This window comes from Plecotus auritus, assembly GCF_963455305.1.
Source record: "Plecotus auritus genome assembly, chromosome: 2".
Classification (NCBI taxonomy): Eukaryota; Metazoa; Chordata; class Mammalia; order Chiroptera; family Vespertilionidae; genus Plecotus; species Plecotus auritus.
The window spans coordinates 28,137,566-28,162,995 of record NC_137771.1 but is presented as its reverse complement, the minus strand read 5'-3'; the positions used below and the strand labels follow the sequence as shown (position 1 = coordinate 28,162,995).

The 25,430-nt window shown below is 42.7% G+C and overlaps 2 protein-coding genes across 5 annotated transcripts in view; one reads left to right on the top strand and one right to left on the bottom strand.

Moving 5' to 3' along the window:
• TESK2 (testis associated actin remodelling kinase 2) overlaps positions 1–25,430 on the bottom strand; it is a 148,188-nt gene that overhangs the window by 13,536 nt on the left and 109,222 nt on the right. The gene's annotated exons all lie outside the window — the stretch shown is intronic.
• LOC308240976 (prefoldin subunit 3-like) lies at positions 5,567–6,142 on the top strand (the record flags this gene model as incomplete). The annotated part of the gene is made up of 1 exon (XM_080654479.1): positions 5,567–6,142. The coding sequence occupies exon 1, from the start codon at positions 5,663–5,665 to the stop codon at positions 6,140–6,142; it is 480 nt and encodes a 159-aa protein (XP_080510605.1). The 5' UTR covers positions 5,567–5,662.

Sequence of the window (25,430 nt, the reverse complement as noted above, 5' to 3'; positions counted from 1 at the left end):
TGATCAGGCTGGCAGGCAGAAGTGGTTAGGGGAATCAGGAAGGCAGGCAGGCGAGCAGTTGGGAGCCAGCAGTCCTGGATTGTGAGAGGGATGTCCAACTGCACGTTTAGATAAACGGGTAGTCAGACATTCCTTAAGGGGTCCCAGATTGGAGAGGGTGCAGGCTGGGCTGAGGGACACACCCCCCCATGCACGAATTTCGTGCACCGGGCCTCTAGTCCTATCTAATAAAAGAGTAATATGCAAATTGACCATACCTCCGCTATACCCATAAGCCACACCCACAAGCCACACCCACAAGCCACACCCACAAGCCAATCAGGAGCGAATATGCAAATAAACCCAACCAATATGGCTGCAGCCACAGAGAGAGCAGGAGGGAGGGTTGGGTTTCCCCGGCAATGGAGGAAGCCAAGCTTTCCACCTGCTCTTGCCAGCCCAGGTCTCCACTCAATGCTACAAAGTTTCAATGATAGAAGATAAATAAATCCCAAAAAAATGGCGGCAGCCACGGAGCTGGAGAGAGCGGTATCTAGGGTTGCCCCCGGCGATGGAGGAAGCCAAGCTTCTGCAGCCCTGGCCTTCCTTGGTCTCTACTCAAGGCTACAAAGTTTCAATTATAGAAGATAAATTAATCCCAACAGAAATGACTGCCACCACGAATTGAGCAGAAGGCTTGGCTCCGCTCCAGGCTACAACGTTTCAATTGTAGAAGATAAATAAATCCCAGATACCAGGGCCTCCGCTTGGGCTGCCAGGGGCGTGGCCGGCCTGCAAACCACCACAGGCTCCTCGCCCAGGCCACCCCACACCCCAAGGGAACCCCCACCCTGATCCGGGACACCCTTCAGGGCAAACCAGCTGGCCCCCACCCATGTACCAGACCTCTATCCTATCTAATCCTATCTTAATAAAAGAATAATATGCAAATTGACCATCACTCCAACACACAAGATAGCTGCCCCATGTCGTCAAAGATGACTGCCCCCATGTGGACACAAGATGGCCACCACAAGATGGCCAGCAGGGGAGGGCAGTTGGGAGGGACCAGGCCTGCAAGGGAGGGCAGTTGGGGGCAATCAAGCCTGCAGGGAGGGCAGTTAGGGATGACCAGGCCGGTAGAGGAGGGAAGTTGGAGGCGACCGGGCCTGCAGGGAAGGGCAGTTGGGGGGGACCCTGGCCTGCAGGGGAGAGCAGTTGGGGGGGACCAGGCCTGCAGGGGAGGGCAGTTAGGGGTGACCAGGCCTGCAGGGGAGGGCAGTTAGGGGCAAACAGGCTGGCAGGGGAGCAGTTAGGCATCAATCAGGCTGGCAGGGGAGTGGTTAGGGGGTGATCAGGCTGACAGGCAGAAGCAGTTAGGGGCAATCAGAAAGACAGGCAGGCGAGCAGTTGGGAGCCAGTAGTCCTGGATTGTGAAAGGGATGTCCGACTGCCCGTTTAGGCCCGATCCTACTGGGATCGGGCCTAAACGGGCAGTCGGACATCCCTCAAGGGGTCCCAGATTGGAGAGGGTGCAGGCTGGGCTGAGGGACACCCTCTACCCCACCCCCGGTGCACGAATTTCGTGCACCGGGCCTCTAGTATGGAATAAAGTTACTAACTCAATCTGAACATGTCAGAGAAAGCTGCACAAAGGAAATAAGAAGTCAAAAGGATAACCTGGGGGAACAGAAAAGAAGGTCCACACAAAGGGAGCAGCATATGCAAAGATATAGGTTAAATGCATGATGCATATAGAAAACCAATTTACTCAATATGACCAGAAGAGGCAGGTGAGGCTGATATGCTTTTGCTAAGATATATGGGCTTTACCTTGTCTATAGGGAACAAAAGAAAGTCTTTTAAACATAATAACATTTATATTTGCTTTTAAAGAAAATATTATTTTAGCAATAGCATGATAGAATAGAGTGGAGAATATGGAAAAGGAAAAAGAGAAGAGTATTGCAATAATCCTGGTGAAAGAAGGGTGTCTGAGTTAAGGCAATCGTGGAGGCAATGGAACAGAGCAAAATTCAAGATGTACTTAGAGCCCTGGCCGATGTGGCTCAGTTGGTTGAGTGTCATCCCATGTAACAAGAGGTCACTGGTTCAATTCCCAGTCAGGGCAAATGGGGATCGAGACTGGGTTGTGGGTAAGGGGCATGCTTCTCTCTCTCCCTCTCTCCCTTCCTCTCTCTCTAAAATCAATAAAAACTTTAAAAAAAAAAAAGATTTACTTAGATAGCAGAGTAAAAACAAACACAAAACTTGAGCCCTAGCAGGTATGGCTCAGTGGACAGAGCATCGGCCTGCAGACTGAAGGGTCCAAGGTTCAGATTCCAATCAAGGGCACATGCCTGGGTTGCGGGCTCAATCCCCAGTAGGAGGCGTGCAGGAGGCAGCCAGTCAATGATTCTCTCTCATCACTGATGTTTCTATCTTTCTCTCCCTCTCCCTTCCTCTCTGAAGGCAATGTTGAGTTTAAAGGCTTGTGGGACAACCAAAGTGGAGGTGTCAAATAGAGAGTTGTTTAAAGTTCAGGAACAAAGTTAGGCTAGCTAGACACTAAGATTTAGGAAGCAATAACATTGAGCTAAAGCAATCACTGAAGCCAAGGAATGTATGAAGTTGCCCAGGAGTTAACATGTAAGGTGAGAAAAGGAGCAGGCAGGAAAAGAAGAATCAAGTGATTAAGAGCCAAGTGAACTGAGGAGTGAGTAGGAGAGATAACTATGGAGAAACTATGCGAAGATGTACTCTTTTAAGAAATCTGGCTGTTCATCATTCCTATCTTTTTAAAAGAACAAATAAGTGCCCGACTGGTATGGCTCAGTGGTTGAGTGTCAACCTATAAACCAGGAGGTCACAGTTCGATTCCCGGTCAGGGCACATGACCAGGTTGCAGGCTTGATCCCCAATGGAGGATGTGCAGGAGGCAGCTGATCAATGATTCTCTCTCATCATTGATGTTCATCTCTCTCTCTCCTTCTTTCCTCTCTGAAATCAACAAAAATATTTTTAAAAAGAGCAAATAAGCATATTTATATGGAGATTATGATAATAACAGCAGCTAATAGTTATTTATATGTGCTTACTTGGTGCCAGGCACTATTCTAAGAACTTAAAATTATCTCATTCACTGCACATAACCCTATGAGGTAAAGTATACTATTATCCTCATTTGACAAAAGGCATTTAGAAGTTAAGAAATTTGCTAAAGGTTACCCAATTATTAAGGAGCAGAGCCAGGATTCAAACCCAGGCAGCCTGGCTCCAGCATCCATGCACTTTACCACTACATTACACCTCAGAGATAGGAGACTGCAGACACAAGTCAGAGAGCCTCATGCAAAACAGGAGCTCAAAGTTTTTTGCCAATTAGGTTAATGAATTTATTCAAGCCTCACATAATTTGGTATTATCTCCCTCCTCCTTCCAAGGGAGAAAAGGGGGCAAATTCCTCCAAGTCTAAAATTAAGCTCTTAATACCTATTATGGGGGATATTATTGAATTTACAAAAGACTAGGGTACCTAATAGGATCAGGGCAAGAGATCTGAATTTTAGTCCAATTCTGCCTTTTAATAGTCATTTAACTTTGGACAAGTCAACTAATAAGGCTATCCTTCAGTTTTTCCACCTATAAAGTAGGTGTGATAATTTCTGATCCATATAACTCACAATGTTATTATGAGAATCTAATACAAATATATGAAAGGGCTTAAAAAAATTTAAGCCCTAGCTGGTTTGGCTCAGTGGACAGAGTGCCAGCCTGCGGACTAAAGGGTCCAGGTTCGATTCTGGTCAAGGGCACATGCCTGGATTGTGGGCTTGGTCCCCAGAAGGGGGCCTACAGGAGGCAGCCGATCAATGATTCTCTCATCATTGATGTTTCTATCTCTCTCTCCCTATCCCTTCCTCTCTGAAATCAATAAAAATATATTTTAAAAAAATTTAAGTGCCACATAATCTGAGATTTTCTGATGTGGTAACATAAGCACCAAAAGAACCAGTTGGGGGCAGCACGATGCAGCACTTCAGATCCTTGGATGAGGCGGATCAGGTTTGGCAAGGCAGAGAGAATGGCTAAAAATACACCTAACTTCTCAAAAGGAAAACCTGCCGATCTGCTTCATCCTGCTTGATAATCCATCTTTGGAAATCTCAAAATGAGGCATATTGATGGCATTAGCACAGTGCCTTCCTTCATTTATTCACTGCAGTTGAATCTGTCTGTTGTTCACATATGAAGTGCTCACTTGCTAAAAAGAAACTGAACCTGCAACTCCAAGCTATATGGGAGCAATAAAGCTGACACCTAATCATGCAGACAGATTTCTTTAGCTCTGAGACTCAGAAAGATCTAAAGGGGTGGTGGTTCACTTGTTTGGCAGGGTGACACTGTGATATGGAAGGCCTGACTTCAGCAGCCACTCAGGTTTCCCATCTGAGGCCATGTAGAAAAACTGACGTAAATAAAGGCTGTCTGTAGGTGCACTATCTGTAGGCCAGACTAAGCCAGGACTTTTAATTCTGGTTCAGAGAAACACATATACTCTCTTCAGCCATGTCTCTGAAGGCCTGAGAAATCCACAGACCAAGCCAGAGGGTGGAGGGCGGAGAAGAAAGGTGAGACAAGGTGAGGAATCACACTGGCTAGGCTCTGAATTTTCCAGGCAAAATGGAAAAAGTACAAACCAGTACCAGAGACGGAAACCAAACAAAGTTTATTGTTACAACCAATCTCTCTTGCTGGCCTTTGGTGAATACTCTGGTGGGGCTGATAAGTCTCTGGGCCTCAGAAACCACAACTTCTCAATGTTCCAAGACCTTTTGCATCTATGAGGAAAGGAAGTTTGAGATCTGCCAACAAGGAAGATTTCTAAGTTGCTACACACTGTGTGCCCATCAGTTGGAACGTTTACTTCCCCATAGCAACTCCCTGTGCAGACTCAGCTGGTGTGTCCTCTGAGCAAATCCGGGAAGCAGAGGCAAGAGCAAAGCACTAGTACATTCAGCTTTCCCGGATGAGAATAACAGCTGCTTCGCTGTCTTTTTCTTCCAGACCACTCCCTTGGGCAGCCCTACAAAACAACCTAGGGCACTGGCAATATTTCCATAACTTACCAGAAAGAGAAGTTTTTACACTTTCCATTTCTTATTGTTCTTTTAAACTTTCAAGTTCAGAAAACTATAATATCAGCCACATGTTTTAGGTACTTCAATACCCCTCAGTGATTGTCCCTCAACTTCACCTACACCAAAACCTGTCTCTTCTCTACATGATCTAATAAATATTAGAAGAGAGTTCCTGCCATTTCATTTGTGTATGATATTGATTTCATTAAAAAGACTCCTTTTCCTAGAAGGCACTCAATAGATAAATGTATGTTTACTAAACAACATTACACATGCAAGAAATCATATGCCAACACCCTAAAAAAATTGCCAAAAGGACAGGTAAGTGGATACTCAGTTCTCCACTTAAGAATATCAATTTAGGTTATTTCTAACAAACATTTATTGAGTACCCTTCCCCTTCCCACCACACCCATCTATATATATAAAAGCCAAGCAAGGCTAGAGATGGCTGTGGTTTAGGAGAACTCGCTTCAGGGAACGGGCGGTGGCTCCATCTGGGGATTCCTGAGGCCGTGTTTGTGGAAGATGTGGATTCCTACATGAAACAGCCTGGGAATGAGACTGTGGATACAGTGCTAAAGAAGTTGGATGAACAGTACCAGAAGTATAAGTTTATGGAACTCAATCTTGCTCAAAAGAAAAGGAGGCTAAAGGGTCAGATTCCTGAAATTAAGCAGACTTTAGAAATTCTGAAATACATGCAGAAGAAGAAGTCCACCAATTCAATGGAGACCAGATTCTTACTGGCAGATAACCTGTATGGCAAAGCTTCAGTTCCTCCTACCGATAAAGTGTGTCTGTGGTTGGGGCCTAATATAATGCTTGAGTATGATATTGATGAAGCTCGGGCATCATTGGAAAAGAATTTAACCACTGCCACAAAGAATCTGGATTCTCCTGAGGAAGACCTTGACTTTTGTCAAGATCCATTGACTGCCACTGAAGTCAATATGGCCAGGGTTTATCAATGGGATGTAAAAAGAAGGAACAAAGATGATTCTATCAAGAACAAAGCATAATTCTAGCAAAGAAAAATGTGTTTCATTTTTCCAAACACGTTCTTTTAAATATTCCAAAGTTTATTCTTAAAGGTTGACATTAGTTTGAATGTCTTTTTTTTAAAACAGCAAGAATGAATGACCATTAAAACTTTAAAAAGAGATAAACACCAACACCATGTTATGTATTTATTAAAACAAAATTAGTTCCAAGTATTTTATGGAATTAGCAGTTTTATTTATTTATTATTTTGCATTTCCAACATAGTAAATAGTACTGTCATCATTTTTTGTTTGTTTATTATAAGAAAAGTCTTCATTGAAATGGCTGAAAACGGATGTATGCTGTGGAGGCTAAATTCTGGAGACTTAAGCAGTTCACTCTTTATTATATGATGTTACTCTCACTTAAATATTTGCAAACTTGCTTTTTTTCAGTACATGTGGGGCTTCACGGTCCTCTGTTGCTGTTATTTATTATACTATTCGGTACTTTATAGAAAATGGTCATTTGCCTTCCTGAGTTTTTTTTTTTTTAATATATTTTATTAATTTTTTACAGAGAGGAAGGTAGAGGGATAGAAAGTTAGAAACATCGATGAGAGAGAAACATCGACCAGCTGCCTCCTGCACACTCCCCACTGGGAGTGTGCCCACACCAAGGTACATGCCCTTGACCGGAATCGAACTTGGGACCCTTCAGTCCGCAGGCCGACGCTCTATCCACTGAGCCACACCAGTTAGGGCCCTGAGTTTTTTTGTTTTGTTTTGTTTTTTAATATATTTTATTGATTTTTTACAGAGAAGAAGGGAGAGTTAGAAACATCGATGAGAGAGAAACATCAATCAGCTGCCTCCTGCACACCCCCTACTGAGGATGTGCCCGCAACCAAGGTGCATGACCTTGACCGGAATCAAACCTGGGACCCTTGAGTCCACAGACCGATGCTCTATCCACTGAGCCAAACCGGCCAGGGCCTTCCTGAGTTTTTAGAGGGCTGTGAAGACACTTTTTCCTGTCCTCTGTCAGTGCATAGTGTCTTTGCAATGTCAAATAAGGGAGATTTCAGCCAACGTGAAATAACAAAATTACCCACTCAAAACTCTTGGCTAAGGTGATTTTGTATTTCTTCTTAGTTCTCCAAAGCAGTTGGACAAAAATATTAAGATTAAAAACAACGGTTGAAAAGACTTAGGGAAAAAAAAAGCCAAGCAACCAGAACGACCAGTCGCTATGACACACACTGCGGCCGGCCAACCGGCCGATGGGGGCAGGACCAGCCAGCCAACTTCCTGTGTCCCCTCCCCCTGGCCAGCTGGCCAGGCGGACCCCACCTGTGCACAAATTCGTGCACCACGCCTCTAGTATGAGAACAAGAACCAGTCCATTTACATCAACCTTATATCCCCCAGTGCCTGAAGAATGCTTAGCACATAGTAAACATGGTTATATAAAAATACCACTCAGATTATACTTTAAAGAAGTTCAGTGAAAGACACGTAGGGAAGAAAATAATACCAATAGGCCTTTAACAGAAATAAATACTAAGGGTCTGAAAGTAGAAAGTGACTCTGAGGAGACTGGAAAATTTCAGAGAGGAAGTAACATCTGAGTTAGATCCTAAAAGATAGTTAGGAGTTGTCTAGGCTGAAAAGTATGGTTCTTTCCATATATCCCCTATTGGCTCTGATGATACCAACTCAGGCACAGATAGACACATAAACGTGTCCACAAAGCATATTCTGGAGCAGCACTAGGCAATACCTACCACTCACTCCACCCAACGCTCCTGTTCCCAATTCTTGCTGATTCTAGTGAGCTACAGTAGCCTCACCTGATCATAACCAGTAAGAAGAAGAGTACAAAATGGTTGTTTTTATTTTGGTTTACCTTGAATTATCAATGTACTAATATCTGCAACCAAACAAGTTTATCTCTGTACAGTGGTTCAAACCCATATTCTGAGAGACTCTGAAGAAAATTTCAACTGTAATATTCCTTTTTGAAAAATATACCTGACTGGACTAAAGCTGGAGTATTTATCCAAGGCAGATAAATGTGCTGCTATCCAACTAATAGAGATAATTTGCTGCCACCTAATTAGCAGGGTTGTCCTAAGGAAGATCCATCCACCAAACATTAAAAACCTACTTTGTGAAAAAAGATAAGTGGAGACAGTTTCTACCCATAGTTCACAGTCTAGTAGAAGAGAACAGATAATCAACTAAAAGTTTTTTCACACAGATCAATAATATGATCAGATATGCTACATAGAAATATCATTTTAAAAGTAATATAAAAACTTACGGAGCCCTAGCCCATTTGGCTCAGTGAACAGAGCGTTGGCCTGCGGACGGAAGGGTCCCAGGTTCAATTCCGGTCAAGAGCACATACCTCAGTTGCAGGCTCCTCCCTGACCCGGGCCCTGGTCAGGGCTCATGCAGGGGGCAACCAATTGATGTGTCTCTCTCACATCAATATTTCTCTCTGTCTTTCCCTCTCTCTTTTTTTTTTTTTAAATATTTTTATTTATTTTAGAGAGGAAGGGAGAGGGAGAGAGAGAGACATCAATAATGAGAGAGAATCATTGATGGGCTGCCTCCTGCACACCCTCTCCCCATCCCCCACTGGGGATCAAGCCCACAACCCAGACATGTGCCCTTGACTGGAATTGAACTGGGACCCTTCAATCTACAGGCTGATGCTCGATCCACTGAGCCAAACCAGCTAGGGCTCTTCCACTCTCTCTAAAAGTCAATGGAAAAATATCCTTGGGTGAGGATTAGAAACCAAAAAAAAACAACAAAAAAACTATATGGAAAGGTCAGGAATTGAGGCCTGGAGAATAGTTACAAGGTTTCTAGAATCATCCAGGTGGGAAGCAATAAAGGCCTGAATAAGACAATGGCAGAAAGAATGAAAAGACGGTTAATATTTGAAGACATTTCTGAGGTAGAATCAACAGGATGTGATGTTTAATCAAAGGCAGGTGATAATTAAAAGATATAATGTGTACAAAGTATGTCCAGCACAATGCTTACCTCATACTACACAATGCATTCTCCCCACAATCAATATCTCATCATCATTATTCCTCCCCTGGGTTACTCCATTAGCTTTCTAACTAGTCTTTTGATTTCCTTCGCATATCTTGAACACGCTTAGCCCTTATTCCCATCCATTTTACATAATACAGCCAAGATCTTCTGAAATGTCAACCTGAAGCCACTCTCCTCTTAAAATTATTCAATGATGCCCTATTACTCTTAGAATAAAACCCACAATCAGCATGGCAAACAAAGCCTTTCACTCCTGCTTATAAAGATTTCATTCCCTGACTACCAGCATATATGTACACATTGGTGATCCCTTTACCTGGATTACCCTCCCCCCACTGAGGCCTGGCTAATCACTCACTGTTGAGGATTCATTTCCATTTCATGGAACACAAATATAAAGCACAGAGATTAGTAGTTATTCTTTTTTCCCTGCATAAAGTGTAAGTACGGGAGAAGGAATGAAGGGAGGGTACTGCAACACACCAAATGAGAGATGACCAAATGCCTGATTTAGAGTGCTATTTTAGGCATGAAAAAGTGGGCTAGAGTTAGAATATGCAGAAAAAATTTAGCAAGTGAGTGACAGATATGAAACTGAGGAAAAAAAGAATTAAAGGCAACTCAGAGATTCCAAATTGAGGTGTACAGAGAAGCAGGGGGAAGAGCTCCTGTAATCTTATGTGCTATCAGTAAGTCAGAAACCAGCATCAATGTTAAACAGCCAAATCAGTGGCTTGTTGAACCTCTGTTCTTTGGATGGGCCCTCGACAGAGGAAAGACTGGGCCTCGACCTACTTTTCACTGAAGTCCAACAATGCCATTGTGCTGGCCACTGTACGTTTGTTGGTCGGCTCCAAACACAAAGGCTAGCAGACATCCCATCCTGCTGGCTTGGTTTAAAGAAGAAAAGAGAGCTTTGTTACTGCCCTGGGTAATTCCAGGACAGGCATCCCAAGAGTACCCTGTGGGAGGGTTGTGCTCCAAAGGAGCCTCCTGTTCTCAGCTCAAGGTTCCAAGCCACTGCAAGCATACATCTGTACATCTGCCAAGGCCCAACCAAGTTCAGCCTCCACTCCAGGAAGTCCACCGGGGCCTGTCTGACTTAAACAATCAGTAGTACTAAACTGACTCAAAGAGAAAGGAAACCCAAAATGTGTTTCAGAACCCCGTCTGAGTCTCTTATTTTAGAAAGCATTTCCTGATACACCATCCCATACTTTGTACCATTTTAGCCTCCTGCATGTATTTCTACTATTGCTTATCAAATTGTACTAAAACCTTGATGGCAGAGATCAGGTGTTTCTCAACTTTGTCAGCCCAGTATCCAGTAAAGTGAACAATAAATTGTTGAATGAACAAATGAATAAGTACATTTAAATAAATGGAGGCAGGTTTTAACTTCCCTCTTTTACTGGAAACCCTCCCAATTTAGTCCTTATGATAATTTTAAGATCAAAAAGAGAAATATGCTTTTAGAGCAATTTTCTGATAAATACCATGCAAAACAAATATTAATAATGCCTATTATATGGCAGATACTATGGTAGCATTGAATATAAAGAGTAATACAAAACAGTGTGTTTGGCCACTCGGTGATATGAAATTCTGAGAAACCTTTTACCACTCTAATCAGCAGGCCCCTTAAAGTGGTCAGAATCACATGAACTTAAAAAAATATAACTGATATCTTTTTTTGGAAACTAGAGAAGATAGTTCTTTTATCAGCCGCTGAAAGCCAAGTAGAAGAGGCCATAAAGATATCTTCCCTCACTTCCTTCATGTTTCCCACAGATAGACACTTACTATAAACCCACTCACCACTTTGAAGAACATATGTTTAACATACCTGAAGTAGTACAAGTGTTTTTCTATACATGTAAGCTACTATAAACATTAAAATGATTGTTTACCCACAGATTCAAAAAAGTATGATTAAGCTTTCCCCATAGATTTTTAACTTTTAATCAAACAACTCATAATCAAACTCAAATTTGTTTAAATAAAGTAAACATTAAAAAGATAAATCTGTAGAACAAATTGTCTCAAAGAAATAAACTAAGATAAGAAAACTGTTCCCTTTACCCCATGAAGCTCTACTAACAATCAATGGTCTCAGACATGATTTAAGATCAAGCCAGGGCTCCCAACCATTCATCCAGCCTGCTTTCCTAGCCAAAATTCTTAATAACTCTACCAGGAACAATACATGACTATTGGAGCCATGTTTTAAAAGCATTCTTCCTTCCGGCTTGCTACCTACATCTGCTACAACCCCACGCTCTCCAGACCCAGACAAGAATCTCTGACATTCACTTGGTGATTGAGCTCAGTGAAAGGAGCACAGAGCAATCTGTTAAGGAAGACAAAGCACCCTGCTTGCCCAGCAGATCTGAGGAACGGGCTTCACAGTAACAAAATAAAAGTGGAAACCAAAAGAGGTTAGATTTCTAATTAGGGTGATCTATATTAAAGGAAACTCTGTCCTCAAATGAAGCAATCATTTCTTTTTTTTTTTTTTAATATATTTTATTGATTTTTTTTTACAGAGAGGAAGGGAGAGGGAGAGTTAGAAACATCGATGAGAGAGAAACATCTATTAGCTGCCTCCTGCACACTCCCTACTGGGTATGTGCCCGCAACCAAGGTACATACCCTTGACTGGAATTGAACCTGGGACCCTTCACTCCACAGGCCAACGCTCTATCCACTGAGCCACACCAGTCAGGGCGCAATCATTTCTTTTACCTCTTCTGCCGATATCAGAACATGGCTTGACCTCTGGATAAGGAAGAAGTCAAGCAAAAGTTAAAGAAGGCAAATTAAAAGCTCAAATGGTATCTTCTAGTGGCAGAAGGTTGGCAGGGGGGTGGTAGAAAGGGAGAAAAGGTTTTAGAGCTTTCCAATTTGCTATGTGGAAGACAGCTTCCCGGCACAACAGTCACTCCAATTGCAGGCAGAAATCTCTGAAGGCTAAGGGTCAGATAGGTAACTAAATACCCAGAAATTCACAAAGATTTCTTGGCACTATCAAAGGAAGGGGTGGGGAAAGAGGAACCAGTCAGATCTGCTTCTATTGCAGAGAAAACAGATTTGAGGTCTGGTGTACACATTAAGTATCTACATCTTCAAGGAAAAAGAGAGAGCCTTTTCTTTTCCTTAGTTTCAGACCATCTCAAGTGTCAGAATGATGTGCCCTCATGAGAGAGTAAATGAGAAAATTCAGATGGTTAATTTTGAGTGAAGTAGTCTAGATTTATTTTACAAACTTGTTCAAAGTATCTTTCCTCTGTCAGCCACTGGGACTCTCTGGGAAGCAGCTAATGCTGATCTATGGCCAACTTCCAATTCAAGCAAAGTAGCAGATCTGGATATAATGTCACTCAGAAGGGTTTTGGGGATTCTAAATTGTAAAACAAATGTTCTAAATGTCTAGAAGCAGAATAGCACAGAATTCTGAACCCTTTTCCAAACAAATTCAGATGGTCTGACATACAATTTCATTTCATAAGTTCATTGAGAACAGGTGTGATGCCATGTTTAGATCAGTGACTGGCAAAATAGGTCTCAATAAATAGTTGTTACATAAATTAAGTAAAGTGTCCCTAATCATTGTATGTCCCTAACTTACATATAGGGATCCCTTCCCCACTCTCCATAATCAGCTCTCATCAGTTAATTCAGTCTTTAGAGCTTAAGGTCTTGTCCAAGGAAGGGCCTTAAAGATGCAGCGGTATGCTATTCTTGGAAGGCTCAGACAAAGACTGTCTGGTCTTCTATAGTGAAGACACTACAGATGATCCCCAACTTACAATGGTTTGACTTAACAATTTTTTTGACAGTATGATGGTGCAAAGCAATATGCATTCAGGAGAAATCACACTTTGAATTTTGATATTTTCCTGGGCTATCAATATGTAGTATGATACTCTCTCATGATGCTGGGCAGCAACAGTGAGCCACAACTCCCAATCAGGCACGTAATCATGAGGGCAAACAACTGGTACTCTGCAGTGTACTGTGTCACCAGTGTTTTTGGATAGTGTGTTCTGAGCAAGTTTAAGGCAGGCTAGGCTAAACTATGATGTTCAGCAGGTTAGGTGTATTAAATGCATTTTCAAAACATCTTTCAAAATTTTAATCTTCTATCTCATCTTCATGAATGTTTCCTTATCTTCTAGGTATTCTCAGAAAAGTATTTTTATGATCTTATGTATAGGATAAGTTAATTGATATCAACATACATTACATTATCCTTATTTATCTCACTTGCCATGGATAGATAAAAAAATTTTTCAAAAGTACATGTTCATAGGGAAAACAACGCCCAAGGGCATAAAATCTACACTAATAAAAGAGAAAGATGCAAATTGACTGTATCTTTGTGACACCCACCAGCCAATCAGGAGTATGCAAATTAACCCAACAAAGATGGCGGGTTAATTTGCATATGCAGGCATTGAGCAGCCGGGGGCGGGGTAGGGCGAAATGCTTGCGTCATCGCCATAGCGACAACGCAGGCATTCTGCACCGCCACAGCAGCTCCAGGCCTCTGGGCAGTGTGCCAGACTGAAGGCGGAAAGGCGGCTCTGGCTGGAGCGAAGGCAGTGCCTGCAGCCAGGGGAAGGAAGGCCCATTCTTGCACAAATCTTCGTGCATTGGGCCTCTAGTAACAACATAATATGAAAGAGTAGACCTGAAAGGCAAGCCATTATAAGGCCCATATCATACACTTTCCTTCTATAACATCCTTGCCAAATAGTTAAAGCAATTAATATTTTAGCTTTATCAGGAGAAACAAGTTAGTAAATAGAATAAGAAGCACACTCACCATAACTACCCTTAATTGTGATGCCTTCAATTGTGTCAACACTCCAGCCTTCCAAAATCTAAAAACTTTGTCTTTACCTTCCCTAACTTGATGGAAAAGCAGTGTGTGAAGAAGCCTGACTACTTCCTCCACCCACCCCTACCTCTTCAGTGACCTCTACCAATTTGGTGCTAGTGGCAAACAAAACAGAAAATGGTCCTAGTCCTCGCTGAACTGATATATGAAGAGAGACATAAACAAACATTCAAATAAATGAAGAATTCTGAGATGTTATGAGATGTACTACAATGAAAAAGGAAAGGGTGGTTTCCAAGAGAATAATAAGTGAAGTCATGACCTAGTTGGGGGAGGTTATGAGGAAAAGCCACTACAATGAAGTGAAAATTTAAACTAAGATTTGAAAATTGAGGAACTAAGTAGGTAAAAAGTGGGAGGCCAGCTTTTCAAGTATTATTTAATCTAAGTCTCTGTTTCTTCTTACATAAAATAGCAGTAATAATGGCTATGTCTCAGAGGGTTGTCATAAGGATGAAAAAAGAAAATGCAATTAACATTCTAAAAATATAAGCTACTTCTTTAATGAGTATGTAATGATTTGATCATCAGAAAAATATTTTAAAAAGTTTCCCTGCCATGGTCAGTGTTGCTCAGTGGTTAGACTGTTGGCCTGCACACCAAAAGGTGGAGGGTTCAATTCTCCATGAAAGGCACATACCTGGGTTGCAGGTTCAATACCCAGCCCTGGTCAGGGCACGTGCACGAGGCAACCAATTGATATGTCTCTCTCAAATCAATGTTTCTCTCTCTCTCCCCACCCCCTTCCCTCCCTTCCACTCTCTCTAAATTCAATAGAAAAAATACCCTCGGGTGAAGATTAATAAACAAAACAAAAAATTAAAATTAAATAAAAAGTGTCCCTGATACTGCCAAGTACAATAAATCATTTGGTTTAAAGAAAAATAAAATATTTTGCCCAGCCAGCATGGCTCAGTGGTTGAGTTTCAAGCTATAAACCAGGAGGTCATGGTTCAATTCTCGGTCAGGGCACATGCCTGGGTTGTGGGCTGGATCCCCAGTGTGGGGCATGCAGGAGGCAGCCAATCAATTATTCTCTCTCATTATTGATGTTTCTATGTCTCTCTCCCACTTCTTTCCTCTCAGAAATTAATAAAAATATATTAAAGCCCTGACCAGTTTGGCTCAGTGGATAGAGAGTCAGCCTGTGGACTAAACGGTCCCAGGTTCTATTCCAGTCAAGGGCATGTACCTTGGTTGCGTGCATATCCCCACTGAGGGGTGTGCAAGAGGCGGCTGATCAATGTTTCTCTCTCATCGATGTTTCTAACTCTCTATCCCTCTCCCTTACTCTCTGTAAAAAATCAATAAAATATATTTAAAATATATATATATATATATATATATATATATATATATATATATGTAAATTAAAAAAAAAAAAGAAGTCTAGTGCTCAGTTCTGTTCCTTTTAGGTATACCAGAAATACATGTTTGACTGGCTAGCTGGATAGAAAATAAGTTGTTGAGCAAGATAGTTACAGAGTCAAAGTATGACTACACAAGAGATCTTACAATTGGACAGTGCAAAAGGCCATTCAGAAATTATTCCATTCATGAGGCAAGAGTTCCAACCATTTACAGGTGCTAAAATGTGTTAGAAAATTTACCTTGACTTCACTTTTTAGATGGCATAAAATGTTTGCTTCCTTTCCTCCCTATTTAATCATCAGCCAGTATCCATAGAATATCTTCCAAACACAAGGCACTATTGGAAGATTAGTAGTATACAAATGAGTAAGATACTATCCCTGCCGTCATCTACACTAATAAAAGAGAAACATGCAAATTGACCGTACCTCTGCTATGCCACAATCCATGCCCACCAGCCAATCAGGAGCGAGTATGCAAATTAACCCAACCAAGATGGCTGCAGCCACAGAGCGAGCAGGAGGCTTGGGTTTCCCCGGCAATGGAGGAAGCCAAGCTTCCCACCCGCTCTGGCCGGCCCTGGCATCCACTCAAGGCTACAAAGTTTCAATTATAGAAGATAAATAAATCCCAGATACCAGGGCCTCCACTTGGGTCGCCGTGGGGTGTGGCCAGCCTGCAAACCACCACAGGCCCCTCATCCAGGCCGCCCCATGCCCTAAGGGAACCCCCACCCTGATCTGGGACACCCTTCAGGGCAAACCAGCCGGCCCCCACCTGTGCACCAGGCCTCTATCCTATCTAATAAAAGAGTAATATGCAAATTGTCTGTCACTCCAACACACAAGATGACTGTCCCCATGTGGTCAAAGATGGCTGCCCCCATGTGGACACAAGATGGCCGCCACAAGATGGCCAGCAGGGGAGGACAGTTGGGAGGGACCAGGCCAGCAGAGGAGGGAAGTTGGGGGCGACCGGGCCTGCAGGGAAGGGCAGTTGGGGGTGACCAGGCCTGCAGGGGAGGGCAGTTAGGGGCAATTAGGCTGGCAGGGGAGTGGTTAGGGGGTGATCAGGCAAGCAGGCGAGCAATTGGGAGCCAGCAGTCCTGGATTGCGAGAGGGATGTCCGGCTGCTCCATTTAGGCCCAATCCCAGTAGGATTGGGCCTAAACGGGCAGTCGGACATCCCTCGGGGGGGTCCTAGATTGGAGAGGGTACAGGCTGGGCCTCTAGTATATAATAACCAGAAACTAATTGGTTTTACAAAGCACTTTCATAGTAACCTCTTTGAACCTTGTAGCATCTTGAGACATTCTTGTCATCCTTTTTTTTTTTAAATCCTCACCCGAGGATATTTTTCCCATTAATTTTTTAGAGAGAGGGGAAAAGAGGGAGAGAAAGAGAGAGAAACATCGACATGAGAGAGACACATCGATTGGTTGCCTCCCTGCACATGCCATAACAGGGGCCAGGACGAACCTGCAACTGAGGTACACAACTAAGGTTATAAACTACACTGTAATCAATGAGGATATCACTAAAGGTTTTAAGCCAGAAAATGCCACTGTTTATTCAATCAACAAATGTAATAAGCAGCTATTATTTGTCAGGCATTGTGCTAAGAATCAATGGATAGCAATATAAACAAAATAGTCAAGGAATTTATAATCTGCATAACAGACACAAAGAGTGAATTAAAATCAATCCTATATAAGATAAGCCTAATATGCAAATTGACCAAATGGCAGAACGACTGGTTGCTATGACAAGTATCAGGGGGCAAACGCTCAACGCAGGAGCTGCCCCCGGCCCGCAGGCCCCAGGCCAGCCAAGGCAGGTGCCAGCGGGGGCCCCCTGGTCACCCCACCGGTTGCCCCACAGATTGGCCCTGGTCGCTGGCCAGGCCTAAGGACCCTACTCATGCATGAATTTTGTGCACCAGGCCTCTAGTAACAAATACTATGACAAATACTATTGTATTATGTGCGCATATAGAAGACTTACCTAACTAATCTTGGAAGACGATAAAAGGCTTCCCAGAGTGACATCTAACTAAGCTGGGTCCTGATGGTTAAGTAGGACTGGCTAAGCCAGTGGGAGATGGAGAAGTTGTGTTTTAGACAGAGGGAAGAGTTGGTATAGAGGCTCAAAGGTAGAAAGGGTCATGTCCTCTTTGCGGAACTGAAAGAGGTTTAGTACAGCTACAGAGCTCACCTGAAATAGGAACAAAGAGGTCAGAGAGGTGAGCAGTGAAGCCACACATATCAAAAGCAGCAGAATCAGATGTTTTTACTTTATCCTGAGGGCAATGAGGAGTCATAAAAGGGTTTTGCAGGGTAAAACAAAATTATATTTGTATTAAACATTGTAGTGTTGGTATAAGACAGACAAACAGACCAATGGAATAGAAGAGAAAGTCCAGAAACAAACCCTCATGTATCAATGGGGAAAGGACAGTCTCTGTAACAAATGAGAAATGCAAATAAAAACCACAGTGAGATATCACACGCCAATTAGGTTGACTACTATAGAAAAAAACAAAACAGAAAATAACTACAGTTGATGAGGATGTGGAGAAACTGGAACCCTTGTACACTATTTGTGGGATTGTAAAATGGTACAACTACTACAGAAAACAGTATGGGAGTTCCTCAAAAAATTAAAAATAGAACTACCATATCATCCATCAACCCCACTTCTGGGTATATATCTAAAAAGAATTAAAAAATAAAATAAAATAAAAAGAATTGCAAGCAGGGTCTCAAAGAGATCTATGCATACCCATGTTCAACTCAAATGCCCATCAACAGATGACTGGATAAGTAAAAATGTGTATAATATTATTCCGGTGCAGGCAGAGCCCAGCACTGAGAGGGTCTCCGCCACATCCCCCCACTGATCTGGAAGTGAAGGCCCAAGGGATATGGAGGGAGGAGGGTGTTGGTTGGAAAGAGCAAGTGCCTTGGGTGGGAGAAGCCAGGACTCATGATGGAGGGACAGGAAGGGGCTATGACAGCCCTGCCCCATCTGCAGGAACCTGAGGGCCCCAATGGGGGCAAGCACCCTCCCCACCAGTAGCTCCCCAGATGTTGGGTCAGGATGCCTGGCCTCTGTGTCCAGAAGGGACCCTCCTGTGGTCTTTGTCTTAATCTTTCTTATTAAATGGTGCTATCCCCGCAAAAATTACAATATATATATATTATTCCGGAAGAAAAGCTTGTCACATGTTACAACATGGATGAACCTTTAGAACATTATTGTAAATGAAATAAGCCAGACAGACAAATCCTATCTAATAAAAGAGTAATATGCAAATTAACCACCACTCTGCTACAAATATGGCGGCACCCATAGCGCCAGGGCTGGATGCTGGCGTTTTCGCCCTGGTGACAACGCTAGCATCCCACGCCCAGGCTGCAGAGGGAGGAAGGGCTGCCGACAGAACACTGGGCCGGGAGCGGCAAGGCTCGGGGCACCCTCCTGGCCCAGTTGACAGAACACGGGGCTGCTGGGCTGGGGGTGTGCCCCCGGCGGCCCCCGCAGTGTGGCTTGGGGCATGCCCCCAGCCCAGTGGACAGAAGCCCTGTGGACACAATGCAGGGGGTCCTCTGCACATGAGCTGCAGAGGAAACACCTTTTCTGAAGGCTCATTGGCTAAGCTCCCTGTGAGCTGCCTCTCACAGTGTTCTTGGTAACTTGAGTAATAAGAATCCAAGGAGGTGTTCTAGGGTGTTTCCACCACACTCCTGGAGGAAAAACTAAGGTCTGCTGCTGGAGGGGCTAAGAAATGTCATATCCTACCCTAGCCAGTTAGGCTCAGTGGATAGAGCCTGGGCCTGCCAACCACAGGGTCCAGGTTCAATTCTGATCAAGGGCATGTACCTAGGTTGCAGGCTCCTCCCTGGCCAGGGCCCAGGTCAGGGCTCATGCAGGAGGCAACCAATCGAAGTGTCCCTCTCACATTGATGTTTCTCTCTGTCTTTCCCTCTCTCTTCCAAGCTCTCTAAAAATCAATGGAAACATATCCTCAGGTGAGGATAAAAAAGAAAGAAAAGAAATGTCATATCCTATGGAAGACATATCTTGAAAATGCCTAAAGAAAGTTGTCATTTTTTCATGATGCAGGGACTGGAGTCCGTGTTGATGAAAACACCTTGGCGGCTGCGACAGTGGCAGCAGCAGCGGGGTGATGGGGCTGGCGCCTTCCCCTGATCAGCCCAGTCACCTCCCGCAGAGGAAGGCCAGACTGCGGCTTAGGCCCGCTCCCCATCAGTAGCCTCCTGAGGGCTCCCAGTCTGTGAGAGGGGGCTGGCTTGGCTGAGGGACCCCCCCACCCAAGTGCACGAATTTCGTGCACCGGGCCTCTGGTACTATATAATTCCACTTCTCTGAAGTCATCAAAATCACAGAGTAGAACAGTAGTCACTAGGGGCTGGAGCAGGGGTGGGCAAACTTTTTGACTCGAGGGCCACAATGGGTTCTTAAACTGGACCGGAGGGCCGGAACAAAAGCATGGATGGAGTGTTTGTGTGAACTAATATAAATTCAAAGTAAACATCATTACATAAAAGGGTACAATCTTTTTTTTTTTATTTCAATAGTTTTATTCATTTCAAACATTTTAACAAGAAGAATGTAAACACTAATTATTATAATTTGAAACTTCAAAAAATGGAGGAATCATAGCATAATAACATACCTTATATTGAAGATGGCAAAGGCAAAATAAAATTGCCTAACAAAGGAAAGGTACAAAAGCCTTTCAAATTAAACTTAAATATAATAAAATAATTTAAAACTAAAACAAATAGAAAAGAACAAAATGTGTAAACAGTAAATTAAACATTTTCTTTAGTGCAACTTCCAAATTATGCCCGGGACGTAGATGTAGATGGCAATGTAGACTGGGCTGAAAGGTTTTTGGTATTTAAAACATCAACTTCAGTGGGCACAGTGTTGTTGGTCTCCTTTTTAGCTAATGCTCTGATACTGTGCTCTCCAGGGGCGTGTCTCCCTACATCACCACGATAACGTGTCTACGCATTCCCAGGGTGATGTCGGGAGACGGGTCCACGGGCATTACAAGGAGCCTCTGGAAGATTGAGAGGTTGTTCCTTCTACTGAATGGGTGGATATAAATCCGCCCACTCAGAAGAAGGAGCTGCGGCCGTGTTTCCCGACGTTGCCATGTTAACACAGCTGCTGGTGAAGGAGCGGAGGGGAGAGCAAGAGAACCCTCCGCTCTTTCGGCTCCGCGGGCCGGATAGAACAGCCGAACGGGCCGGATCCGGCCCGTGAGCAGTAGTTTGCCCTCGGCTGGACTGGAGGGAGGGGGGAATGGGGAGCTATTTAATGGGTATAGAGTTTCAATTCTGCAAGATGAAAAAGTTCTAGGGAATCTGTTACACAACAATGTAAACACATTGAATACTATTAAACTATACACTTAAAATGGCTAAGATGGTTTAAAAAATAGATTTGTATTTTAAAAGGACCACTCTGGCTGGCAATATGGACAACATGGATTTAAGGTGAGAAACAAGAAATATGACAATAGGGAGACTAGTTTAAAGTTTGTGGCAAGAGATGATGATGGCAGAAGGAAATGGCAAAATATGAATAGATTCAAGATAGTAAGGAGGTACCCAGCTGGCGTGGCTCAGTGATTGAGTGTTGACCCATGAACCAGGAGGTCATGGTTCGATTCCTGGTCAGGGCACATGTCTGGGTTGCGGGCTCAATCCCCAGTAGGGGGTGTGCAGGAGGCCTAATCAATGATGTTTCTCTCTCATAGATGTTTCTCTCTTTCTATCCTTCTCCCTTCCTCTCTCCCTAAAAAGCTATAAAAACATATGTTTTTTTAAAAAAAGTTAGTAAGGAGGTAAAATGGACAGAACAAGACAGGCTAGTAAGCCAGGAAAAGCGGAATAGGGAAACTGAGAAATAATTAGCCAAACAGTTTACGGCTATCTAGTAAATAAAAAATTCTATCTTCCCTAACCAAGGACACTTAGAGTAAATGGTTTATACTTCTCCCCAATCAGAGGGAAAGTAGCTTAAATCACCCTTCTCAGGGCAACAGGGGAAATCCAGTTAGGGCCATTTGCAAACTACACCCAAGGACAGATAAAGTTAAAGGAATAAATCTCATTTTGGCATATCAGCATAAAACTGATGAACAGTCTATTGAGATCCTCCCCAAGACCTCCCCTAAATCCGGAGCCTTTAAAACTCCTCAAAATGTAGGTCCCAGCTTTCGTTCTCCCTCACAGGAGCACTCACACACCTTTCCCTCCCCCTTCTTTTCCCCCACAGGCATGCATCCCCTAATTTCTAAGGATCCCAATGAGAATTGCAACCAGGAGAGCAATGGGCATTGGCATCTCCTCCTGGGCTAACTCCCTGAACCTGTCTGTTTCCAAGGTCCCCTTTTTTCTGACTTTCCAGTGAGTCAAAGTAGCCCTGCCTAGGCTCTCCTGTTGCTTCTTCTATCCTAAGCCCTTCTTTGTGTTAGAGACCCCAGCTTTAATAAATGTACCCTCAAAATCACCTGGACTCGTTTTGTGAAAACTTTCCTGCATGAAGTCAAGAACCCACACACCCAGCCAGCTCCAGGTAGACCCACTCAGGGCCAGGTCTCCTTTCCAGTAACAGTGATGAGATTTATAAAAGGAGAGGTCAGGAATGAAGGAAAAGAGAACTAACTATCTGCCTGGCTGGTGTGGCTCATTGGTTGAGTAACGACCTAAGAACCAAGAGTTCACCGGTTGATTCCTGGTCAAGGCACATGCCCAGGTTGCAGGGTCGATCCCCAGAAGGGAGCATGCAGAAAGCAGCCAATCAATAATGTTTCTCTCTATTGATGTCGCTATCTCTCTCTCCCTCTCACTTCCTCTCTAAAGTTTTTTTTTTAAAAAAAAAGATAATTGTCATTTGTAGAAAAAGTAAGCACTATAAAAATACTTTTGCAAGTTATTAACTTGCCAGAAGCAAACTAGCAAGGTGATGTTTCTATCTCTTCTTCTCCCTTCCTGTCAAAAATCAGTAAAAATAGTTAAAAAAAAAAAAAAAAGTCAACACAGACCCAATTCCTGTGAATGATATACCACTTTTCAAGTTAAGAAAAAAGTTGTCAAAACTTCTATTAGAAACAGGATCAGTCTAAACTTAAAAATGAGTTCTATGAATTCAACTGCCACCACCCAAGGATATTTTTTCCACTGTTTTTTAGAGAGAGTGGAAGGGAGAGGGAGAGACAGAAACACTGATGTGAGAGAGACACATCAGTTGGTTGTCTCCCACATGTCCCTGACCAGGGCCCGGTGCCTGCAGCCAAGGTATGTGCCTTTGACTGGAATCAAACTGGGGACCCTTCAGTCCGCAGGCCAAAGCTCTATCCACTGAGCCAGGGCTAAAAAAGTATTTCTACTGATATACACAGCTAGCATTGTGATGCTAATTCTAAACAGTGCTAATTTTCAGTCCAGTAACCATCGGTTGGTAGTCATAATATCTGCTTTCCTGTTATCTTTGCAAACAGTTCTTCAGGACACAATGTTGCTTTAGGCCTAGTCCAAAGGTTATTTTGCCCTCTTTTAACATTTTTTAAAAATCTTTAATGTTGAAAGTATTACATATGTCCCCTTTTCCCCCCACTGACCAATTCTAGCCCACCTCCTCCCCCTCCCAGGCCTTTACCACCCTACTATGTCCATGGTTTATGCACATATGCATACATCACACCAAAGGTTTGAGGCATAAGAGGCATAAGGCAGTTCCTTTGGGATGGCAGCTCCAAATTGTATCTCTGGCTCCATTTTAAGGTAGCTCCATATGTATATCAGAAGTCTTTGTAGCTAACAGTTTAACTGCTGGAAGCTCAAGTATTAGGAAGCAGTATTCATTTATTCATCCATGCAACTAATATTTAGTGTATGCCTTTATATGCCAGTTATGAAGCCTTGGCAGTAACAAAATAGCCAAGCCCAAAGAGCTTAAAGTCTAGTAAACACAATTATAGCCAGCCAGAACTTGATTCAAATCCCAGCTCTACTACTTAGCTAAGATGTTTTAGGTAATTTCTTTCAGAGCCCTCAGATTTCTCATCTGTTAAACAGAAAAAATACCACCTATTTCATGGGATTGTGTGACAATTAAACAACATATGGGAGTGGGTGAAGTTTAGCAGGTTCTGGCATATAGAAAGCATTAGAAAGAAAAATAACTTATTTTTTAAAAAATATCTTTTTATTGATTTCAGAGAGGAAGGGAGAGGAAGAAAGAGATAGAAACCTCAATGATGAGAGAGAATCATTGATGGGCTGCCTCCTGCTCGCCTCTCACTGGGGATCAAGCCTGCAACCCAGGCATGTGCCCTGACAGGGAATCGAAATATGACCTCCTGGTTCATAGGTTGACGCTCAACCACTGAGCCACTCCAACTTGGTGAAAAATAACTTATTTTTCATTATATTACTCAGGAAGTAATACAGCAGTTTAAAACGGCTCCTTCCAAATCAGTGAAATGTTACCTAGTGAAAAGGCTGATAAACAGGATCTGAACAACGAAGGTATCACTCAGTACTTCTTGGAATGCTGATGCTCTATGAAGTTATCTCTACTTGGTGTCCAATAAATATTTCAAACTAAACCTTGCTAGTTTGCTCTGGCTCATTTCAAAACTGACCTCTTGATCACCTCCCATCATGTATTTCTTATAGTCTTGCCCATCTCCATCAACAGCAACCCTGTCCTTCAGGTGTTCAGGCCCAAAATCTCAGCGTTATCCTTGACTTCTTTCATCTTCTTACACCCCAAACTGAATGCCATCAGGAAAACCTGTTTTCTCTACTTTCTAAGTAGGTGCAGAACCACCAACTCCACTGCTACCACTCTGGTTCAAGTTACCTTTGCATATCTCTCATCTTTTTTGCACTGTTGTTATTTATTGCACAGACTCTATTGCAATAGTCTCTTAACTAATCTTGCTACTTTCACCCTTGCCTCCTTTTTGTTCTAATTCGCCATACAGTAGCCAGGGTGATCCTGTTAAAAGTTAAGTCACATCATGTCATACCTCTACAGATTTCATAATTCATCCTGAGTAAAGGCTGAAGCTCTTACAATCGTCTATAAGACTCTATGCGACCTGGCGTGTCTTTCCTCTCTGACTGCCATCTACAACTATTCTTTTTACTCTCACCACTGCAGCCACATCACCCTCGTTGGAGTTCCTTGACCATACCAGGCACATATCTGCCACCATGTCTTTCTACTTGCTGTTCTCACTGCCTAGAACAGTGGTCGGCAAACTCATTAGTCAACAGAGCCGCAGTTTGCCGACCACTGACCTAGAACACTCTTTCTCCAGATATTCACACAGCTAGTTCCCTTAGCTTCTTAATTTTTGCCTTTTCTATAAGACCTTCCCTGTCCATATAATTGAATTTGCAAACTCCACAACACTTTATTTAGTCTAACTCTTCTGCCCACACACTGCTGATTACAATGTAAATTCCAAAAGGGCAGACATTATTATTTGTTCATTATTATATTCCCAGCACCTGGAATAGTGCTGGATACATTGTAGGAGCCCAATACATTTTTTTTTTTTTTAATAAATAAATGAGCCAGAAGCAAACTAGCAAGTCAGGGGAAAACTGCTTTAAGAATAAAGTAAACTAAATGAACTCTTTTATTACTTGTGGGTTAGACTGCCAACTTCAAATTCTTGTTTCTCAAATGTCATAAGGAGTTACTAAAAATAAGAGCATAAAACATGTACAATTTATTTACATTTTTAATTGCTAAATGACCAAATCAAAAAATTAAAGCTTTTTCAAAAGTAAATAAGATGCCAACATGTATTTATAGGAATACTTTTAGCTATTTTTACAAGTATAAATGAAATAAGCAAACTTCTAATTTGTGAAGGGACTTGATGTGACATTTCACATTACTTTTGACTTTTGGCTCT